Source organism: Danio aesculapii, chromosome 24 (assembly GCF_903798145.1).
Source record: "Danio aesculapii chromosome 24, fDanAes4.1, whole genome shotgun sequence".
Classification (NCBI taxonomy): Eukaryota; Metazoa; Chordata; class Actinopteri; order Cypriniformes; family Danionidae; genus Danio; species Danio aesculapii.
The window spans coordinates 13,479,381-13,489,151 of NC_079458.1; the positions used below are offsets into that span (position 1 = coordinate 13,479,381).

The 9,771-nt window shown below is 37.7% G+C and overlaps 1 protein-coding gene across 3 annotated transcripts in view; it reads left to right on the forward strand.

Moving 5' to 3' along the window:
• prkag2a (protein kinase, AMP-activated, gamma 2 non-catalytic subunit a) overlaps positions 1–5,700 on the forward strand; it is a 124,914-nt gene extending 119,214 nt beyond the window's left edge. For 2 of the 3 annotated variants that reach the window (XM_056450918.1, XM_056450919.1), the window contains 2 exons: positions 1,474–1,567; positions 4,357–5,700. In XM_056450918.1, coding sequence (XP_056306893.1) covers positions 1,474–1,567; positions 4,357–4,394 — 132 coding nt within the window. In that variant the 3' untranslated portion in view covers positions 4,395–5,700. Of the gene's footprint in view, positions 1–1,473; positions 1,645–4,356 lie in introns of all 3 variants that reach the window. The other variant, XR_008835975.1, reaches the window with a different exon arrangement.
• The last annotated feature ends 4,071 nt before the right edge of the window (positions 5,701–9,771 follow it).

Genomic DNA, 9,771 nt, shown 5'->3' on the forward strand with positions numbered 1-9,771 from the left:
TTGTAGGCTGCACCTCCATGATGTGAATCTCCCATTCCACCATACATGACAGTGGAGGCCAAGAAACCAGTCTGAGATGATTCACGCTTTATGACATCGTGCGTTATCCTGCTTGAAGTAGCCATTAGAAGATGAGTACACTGTGGTCATAAAATGATGTACATGGTCAGCAACAACACTAGGCTGTGGCGTTGACACAATGCTCAATTTGTACTAATGGGCCCAAAGTGTGACAAGAAAATATCCCCCACACCATTACACCACAACCAGCCTAAAACGTTGATACAAGGCAGGATGTCTTCATGTTGTTGATGCCAAATTCTGACCCTACCATCTGAATGTTTCAGCAGAAATTAAGACTCATTAGACCAGGCAATGTTTTTCCAATCTTCTAATTGTCCAATTTTGGTGAGCCTGTGCGAATTGGAGCCTCAGTTTCCTGCTTTTAGCTGACAGGAGTTCCACCCAGTGTGGTCTTCTGCTGCTGTAGCCCATCCGACTCGAGGTTTGACGTGTTGTGCATTCAGAGATGCTCTTCTGCATATCTCTTAGTTACTGTTGCCTTTCTATCAGCTTAAACCAGTCTGGCCATTCTCCTCTGACCTCTGGCATCAACAAGGCATTTGCGCTTACACAACTGCCACTCACTGGATATTTTCTCTTTTTCGGACTATAAACTCTGTTTATTCTGTAAAAGCTAGAGATGGTTGTGCGTGAAAATCCCAGTAGATCAGCAGTTTCTGAAATACTCAGACCAGCCCGTCTGTCACCAACAACCATGCCACGTTCAAAGTCACTTAAATCAGCTTTTTTCCCCAGTCTGATGCTCTGTTTGAACTGCAGCAGATCGTCTTGACCATGTCTACATACCTAAATGCATTGAGTTGCTGCCATGCGATTGGCTGATTAGAAATTTGCGTTAACGAGCAGTTGGACAGGTGTACCTAATAAAGTGGCCGGTGAGTGTATTCTATTGGAGCTCTTGAGAATAGATATACATTTTGGTTTTGGTGACCTTCAGCAGTTGCTCTAGCTATTAATAGAGGGATTTTTTACAGGCACTCCTACGACAGAATAGATATTCTATTGTTGCTTTAGATTGCTTAAGAGCAGATATTAAAAACAGATGGGTAAGAAATGTTCTAAAGATGCTCTAAAACACCGGGGAACTGAAAATTCTGTCATCGTTTACACATCCTCCACTTGTTACAAAGCTGACTTTTTATTTCTTCTGTTGAACACAAAAGAAGATATTTTGAAATATGTTGGAAACTGGTACACATTGACTTTCATAGTATTTGTTTGTCCTACTATGGATGTCGATGGTTTCTTGTTTTCTGATTTTTCTCAGCATATCTTTTTTTGTGTTAAAAAAATAAATACAAAACATTAAACATTTTCTAGAGCTTTTCGGGGTACTTGATACTCTAGGTCTGCTGTAGATGCTAATGTTTGTTCTTGGTCTTCGGTCAGGTGCACAGGCTGGTGGTGGTGGATGAGAACGGCAGCATCGTGGGCATCGTCTCTCTGTCAGACATCCTCCAGGCACTCGTTCTCAACCCCGCAGGTATAAATGCTCAGCATTCCTAAAGCTCATTTCCAGCAGGACCCTTCTCCTCCCAACCTCTCTCACCCACAACACAGGTACAACACCTGCCTGACACACTACTGCTGCTGCTGGGGTCAAGGAGACTGTGCATGACCGCAGCCTGGCTTATGACATGTGCGAAGATAGCATGTGCTAACTTATACTTTCTGTTTCCAACACAGAGACAGACGTGATTGGCTTTGAACCGCGGCCTGCAGACTATGTGTGCGTGTTTGTGTGTTTTTGCGTGTTTGTTTTGTGTCTGTGTGCATGTGTGTGTTTTTGCGTGTGTGTGCGTGATGCCCACATTTCACCGCATATGATTTTGATTAATGACACACTTGCAGTAGATCAGAGCCCCTCCCACTGCAGGGCTGCCATCTGCTGATGGATAGTGTCCTGCATTAACTCAACCAGGCACTCTGTGTCCTCTCAACACACACACACACAGAGACACATAGAGGCTTTTCATACTGTGCTTAACCTCAGGTTATTGATGTTCTAAAGACTGCTTTTAACCCCAGTTAAAAGAATGTTTCATGGTTGTAATTTAGAAGTTGGGTTAGCCGTAAATATTACATCTAGATGTAAACTGAGTGACTCATAATCAGGTGCTGATTACTACTGTTCACAAATGCATGCATTGAATAAACATAGTTTCGGTGTTTGAGGGGGAAATGTCAATTGGTGGATGAACTTAAGGTGCCAGGATTAATTGGGTTAAGAATACCCCATGTTATGTATTTCAAGTATGAAAAGCTCTATAATGTCTTTTCAAGAAGATTGTAAAATTCTGCTCATAAGCTTAAATATCACTTACAAGATAAACTCAAGGTACACATTTTATTAATCAGTGTATTTCCTGGGAACTAAACCCATAACTCAAAATTGAAAATGGATTCGTTATTTACTCGCTTGTTAGAAACTAGTTTGAGTTTCTTCATTCTATTGAACACAAAACATATACACTACCTGACAAAAGTCCCTAATCACTTGACTTCTAGTTGACCATTTGGTATCAGAAGTGGCTTATATGAAAGGCAAAGGCCTCTAGATTACGCTTATTTTACCACAATAAAATATGATCAGGATTTTTAATTATTTAATTATGACAGTAAGGTCTGACTTTGCTTGGACAAAAGTCTTGTCACTTAACAGAAATAATGTACAGTATAGAGTATAAAGTCATGGTGCAGTGGAAAAAGAATTAATATTGTGTATGACTCCCATGAGCTTGGAGGACTGCATCCATACATCTCTGCAATGACTCAAATAACAAAGAAACATAACAAATATGTTTCTTTTCATAACAAAGAAATGACAAAGAAAGCGTACTTGCAGGACTCCCAGAGTTCATCAAGATTCTTTGGATTCATCTTCAATTTCTCCAAATCTGGTGACTGGGTTGGCCAATCCTGGAGCACCTTGACCTTCTTTGCTTTCCGGTACTTTGATGTAAAGGCTGAAGTACGAGATGAAGCGCTATCCTGCTGAAGAATCAGCTGTAAATATCTCTATCCTTTTGTTTTGTATCGTAATATACATCAAGGGTCATGGCATCATGGGTCTATGTGGGTTCCAATAGGTCTTCTGCAGTATTTGTGATGATTGGGATGCAGATCAACACATGATTCATCTGAAAAATCTACTTTCTGCCTCTTTTCCAAATGATCAACTAGAAGTCCAGTTATTATTTCAAAGCACAAACAAGACTTTTGTCAGGTAGTGTATATTTTGAAAAATGTTTGAAACCGGTAGCCATTGGCTTCCATAGTATTTATTTATTTTTTCATACTGAAGATGTCAGTGGGAACAATTTTCCAACAGTTTTTAAATAATCGTCATTTGTGTTCAACAGAAAAGGTTTGTAACCATTTGATGAGGAGAAAATGGTGAGTTAATTTTCATTTTTGGGTGAATCACCTCATTAACCAGTTGAACTAAAGTAATTACACACTTCTCTCTGCTTTGCCAAAGATATGTCCAAATATTCTTCTGAGAGGTCACTGTGTGCCTGCCTCGTTGGCTGTGAATTTCTAACACTGAATATTAATTGCTGCTCTGAAGAATGTTATGAATCCTAAGTAGCAGATGTTATGCTGCTAATATTGCAAATAGTATGCAAGGATCAAAAGACATTGTGCCCTGTGGTACAACCCTGATCATAGAAAAGGACCTTCCTGCAGTGCACTGTCAGACTTTAATGGGGGCTACGAGCTAAAATGTTATCAAAATGAACAAAACGCCTTCCTCAAAAAAGATAAAGGCCTAGCATATTTAACTGTAAAGAAAAGGGATTGCAATAGCAACATTACATATAGATCTGCTTTGTTTTTAAAAATAATTCCTACAATGGAGGCCAATAACTTATTTTCTCCCAACTTTTTTCATTATATCCTGTTTTGTGTACAACACAAGAGATTCATGAAAGTTTTAAACCACTTGAGTTTGAGTAAATGGTGAGAAATGTTTAATTTTGGGGTAAAGCTTCCCTAAAAATGTCTCTACAAAGGTTAAAAATACCCCTAAAATCAATTCTACCAGGCCAATATTTCAAAAAACCTCTGAACATTTAGAAAAACCTTTGAAATAATTCTAACCCAGCTACAGAGTCAAGTTTTAACTCGTATAAAACACTCTTTGATAGGTTGTTTTTACATTAGACTACATTTCAGGCCTTCAAAAAGTCATGAAAGTCAATTGCTAAACGGCACTGCACACTAGTGGTCATGCGTAGTACTGCAGCCTCTCTTTTACTGTCTTTTCAGGTATGTTAGGTAAGGACAGTGAAGTGGAGGCTGAGTGAAAGACGCTGAAAATCCGCGTGACGGTGCTGTCAGAGATGACGACGACGACGATGATGATCACAAGTTTGGCCCACATCTCCGAATGAAACCAGAAAACTTGTCCTAGACGTGTGCAGTTGGAAGGAGAAAAAAAGAAGGGTTAATGGGTAAACAGACGGGTTGTTTTATCATAAACGGGCGATTTTAAGTGGATCATCTCTTATTCAGAAGGAAACTGTGAACTCTATTATATCACACTACGCTTCTGCACGCACACTACGATTACTATACTTTTAGCTAGACCTAAAATTGCGCCATCTGGTGTCTGAGCAGTGCTTGCACACAGACTACGGGCCGTACCATAATCGCCTCTTTCGAGGGGGTGTCTGTGCGTCTGCAGGGCATTCAGTAATAATCTCAGTATTCAGTGCATGTTATGACTGTTTGTTCCTCGTGTATATACGGTTTTCAGCTTGTGGCGTATGAGCCCGGATCACATATTTGTACTTTTGACTACTCCTCCTGAATTTAGGATCTCGTTTTGTCTCTCCTTGGCGATCCCTTTGTAAACGCAGAAATGGTTTCCTCCTCTTTATCTGTCTATGGTGCCTTCTGTCCAGCAGTTATCGCTCACTACTGGTTGCCAATAGATCAAGATTAACTGAATGTTGATATCAAAGCGAATGTTGCAGTTGTTTTAAAAAGAAAAAGAAGAAATAACAACCAAAACCCCCCCTTTTTTGCCGTTTTAGTGTGTCTCACGACTTTTATTTATTGCAGAGCTCTACACTTCTTCACTTCGGGTGTTCATCTTGATGTTTTTGTTTGAAATGATGCTGTAAATGATAATTGAAATGTATATTTATTTATATTTAACACTTTTGTAATTTTGGAAGCGATAACAAAGTGTGAGATGGAAAGAGTTGTTAAGCCCCTATGCAGTAAAACCATGTGCTGATCAATGACTTGATGTTCAATGCAATTCAACCTTAAAAATCCCACATTTGTTTTAAGTTTGCGTTCAGGCCATGAGGTGACTGGCCTCTTGTTTGTATCGATTGTACTGTACACATACACACGCAGAGGTTCTGTCTGAGGACTCTACAAGTGCCAGAGAAAGGTCTATTTTTCTGTGTGTTCAACGTTGTTTGTAAAGCATTTCCTTTTAAGTTGTTTTTTGCAGAAGTGTCACTGCTGTTGTCATGAGAGAGTAATGTCCAGAGATACTGTAATTGCACATCACTGGCATGAGGATGCTGATGGATAATCATGCTTTAGATTTCTTTTTAATTTTACGGTTAAATAAAATAAAAAGAATAAACAAAGTGTCTATAGAAACAGTTGTTTTGACATGCTGTGTTTGATTTTTATGTTCCCATGCTTGATGATGGTGGTAAACAGTACACCGCAAGTGTCTAAATTCACTGTAAGTCTGGTGAGATTTTGAAGTATGCTTTCTGTGTACACTTTACTGTCCCATAAGACTGCCGGAGGGAGTTTGTCCGTGAGTATTGGTGAGAAATCTATACGCTGCATCTGAAATTGCTAACTTATCTACTATACAGAATACAGTGCATCCGGAAAGTATTCGTAGAGCTTTTTTTCCACATTTCTTTGTGTTATAGCCTTATTCTATAATGGATTAAATTAATTTATTTCCTCAAAATTCTACACACAATAGCCCATAATGACAATGTGAAAAAAATCTTTTTTTAAATTGTTGCAAATTTATTTAAAATAAAAAGCTGAAAAATCTCGTGTACAGAAGTATTCACAGCTTTTGCTCAATACTTTGTTGATGCACCTTTGGCAGCAATTACAGCCTCAAGTCTTTTTGAATATGATGTCACAAGCTTGGCACACCTGTCTTTGGGAATTTTTGCCCACTCCTCTTTGCAGTACCTCTCAAGCTCTATCAGGTTGGATGAGAAGTGACAGTGTACAGCCATTTTCACATCTCTCCAAAGATGTTTAATAGGATTTAGGTCTGAGCTCTGGCTGGGCCACTTAAGGACATTCACAGAGTTGTTGTGAAGCCACACATTGATATTTTGGCAGTGTGCTTTGGGTCATTGTCCTGCATGAAGATGAACCGTTGTCAGCAGGTTTTCATTCAGGATGTCTCTATACATTGCTTCATTCATCTTTCCCTCTATCCTGACTAAACTTCCAGTTCCTGCCGCTGAAAAACATCCCCACAGCATGATGCTGCCGCCACCACGCTTCACTGTAGGGATGGTATTAGCCTGGTGATGAGCGGTGCCTGATTTTCTCCAAACGTAACGCCTGGCATTCACTCCAAAGAGTTCAATTATGCTCTCATCCGACCAGAGAATTTTGTTTCTTATGGTCTGAGAGTCCTTCAGATGCCTTTTGGCAAATTCCAGGCAGGAAGTGGCTTCCGGCTGGCCACATACAAGCCTGATTGGTGGATTGCTGCACAGATAGTTGTCCTTCTGTAAGGTTCTTCTCTCTCCACAGAAGAACGCTGGAGCTCAGACAGAGTGTCCATCGGGTTATTGATCACCTCCCTGACTAAGGTCCTTCTCCCCCGATTACTCAGCTTAGACGGCCAGCTCTAGGAAGAGTCCTGGTGGTTCCAAACATCTTCCACTTACAGATGGCCACTGTGTTCATTGGAACTTTCAGAGCAGCAGAAATTTTCTGTAACCTTCCCTATCCTTGTGCCTCGAGACAATCCTGTCTCTGAGGTCTTCAGACAATTCCTTTGTCTTCATTCTTGGTTTGTGCTTTGACATGCACTGTCAACCCTGGGACCTTATATAGACAGGTGGATGCCTTTTTAAATCATGTCCAATCAACTGAATTTACCACAGGTGAACTCCAAGTAAACTGCTAAAACATCTCAAGAATGATCAGTGGAAACAAAATGTACCTGAGCTCAATTTAGAGCTTCACGGCAAAGACTGTGAATACTTATGTACATGTGATATTTTTTATTTATTTATTTTTATTTATTTATTTATTTATTTTTTGAGGAAGTAAATGAATTTAATCCATTTTGGAATAAGGCTGTAGCATTAAAAAATTAGGGAAAAAGTGAAGCGATATGAATACTTTTCAGATGCACTGTAAGAGTTGAGTAGTATGTCCAAGTTCATGGTATTCCAAAAACAGTAGACTGTACAGCATCGGTCTTAAAGCGTGCTAAACTGTGCAGAGCTGCGGTCCTCCAGGAATTGAAATTAAGACCATTGCTGTAAATGGATGACGATCTACTATTGCACTTTTTTTTCTATTGATGCCAATTTTTGAGAGTATTTATAAATGGTAGTGATACAAAAGAGCTATAGGGCCTGTATTTGAAGCCGGATTAGCTGGCTAGCAGTTATATTTCAGTTTAGTTTACACCAATCCTGGGTTTTAAAGAGAAACATGAAGGCAGATCGACTTGCCATGGTATTATGGAACTGAGCTACTCTACCTTCATGATGATTAAAACTTAGAATTGGTGCAACCTAAACTGAAACATTACCTAATATATGCTTCATTGTACAGGCCCCTGATGCTGGTAGGTCATGTGATGATAACATTGCAGATGTTTAATATAGATAATATAGATTTTTTTTTTCCTCCGTTGTGAATAAGTTCAATTTCAAAAGTACTGTATAAGATTTTGGACAGCGATGCCTTTTTCCATATGCATACTACTACACGTGGTCCTGAAGGTCAAATTCAAATGTACCTGTATGTGATGTAGGACACAGTGCTATAGTATTTCCTAGTTTCATTTAAATTCATAAAGAACCTTTTTTTAAAATTCATTTTTAAAGAGAAAACACCCAAACCTGTTTATCTTTCTTCCATTGATGTCATGTATTTTTTTCCTACTATGGAAGTCATTGGCGTCTGGTTTCATTTTTCAGAATATATATTTTGTCTATCAAAAGAAAGAAACTGAAACATGTTTGGAACCACTTGAGAGAGAGAGTAAATATTCTTTTATAATAATAATTCAGAATATTCTTTTTTTTTTTTTTTTTTTTTTGGTGAACTCCCCTAGTTTCGAAGATTTTGTATGCACAATTCCACAAGTTGAAAATGTTAACAATATTAGTTTAAACAATAATAGAAAACATTTTGAACCATTTTAACATTTCAGTCTCTTAACTGTAAAATCTCCTAATTTTAGAGCTGGATTTTGACTAGATATAAATGTGTGATTAAATCTCCATAAATGAGATTTTGCTTTAAACTGAAGTGCTAAAATATCAGCTCCTTACAAAATACCTTTGTTTTCAATTAATACTGGAATAAAAAGTTACTACAGTATTAATAAGAACTGAAACGCAGCAGTTGCGGGTGAGTAACCCTTGAGGGATTTTTATTTTGATATTAATTCCAAGAAACTGTATAATACAACTAAGAATACTGTAAAAAAGAACAGTTTTTTTACACAATCTTCACATTAGATACACAGGATAATGACCAAATCAAAAAATATATATAATAATACAATTATATTAATTAAAGTAGCATGAAAGATTTCATCATATTTACTCAAGAAGAAACACATTTCGCATTATCAATTAATCTAAGTGATTTAATTAAATGTTCTAGTTCACATAAGAAGTTTATAAAAATTGTATTTTCTTAAAGGAACCTCTGTTTGTGAAAGTAAAATTTCCTAGCAAGTATAAGAAAGTTCACTCATATTAACCTTGGAAAAGCAATATGAACTTAATTCATTCCAAAATTGATGACACATTGCATGAAAAAAACAAGTGACATGGCTTCACACTCATTATTACAAAAGGTGCAAATATCTGTAACATTACAATATTTGGGTAAAAGTGCATTACACGGTAAATATTGTGCAAAATTTTAAAATGCACCTCTTATTTTATTAGGAATACACAATTTACATGGTAATAACTATGCTTTCATCAGGCATATCCAGTAGGTATAGCCTTTATAATGACTTAAATTCCATATACCAGATAGGGAATTGATTAATATTTATAAAACTCTCATAGGTTAAGAGATCCCCGTTATGATTGAAAAGATCTGAAACAAAAATAATGTGTTTGTTAAACCATTTATCCCAAATGAAAATATATTTATTATTTATCTTAATGTCTGCATTATTCCAAAAATGGTTTTGTGGGGTGAGAAATTGTGGTTGTAAATCAGTTTCTAGGCTAATAGAGTAAACCTTGAGGGATTCAACAGCTGTTGACAGTTGGAGGTGCGTCAGGTCACGTGACCTACCAATCGCGCCGAAACAGGAAAATTGTTGACATGCCTTCAGAAAACCTTATTTTCACAAACTAAAGCGTAAAAAGGCAGCTTCACGTAATATATTTTCTTGAACATGCTTTATTTGTAACTTCTGGATGTTATTTCTATCGGTAAGTTGCCACCTTTAGTTTTTAC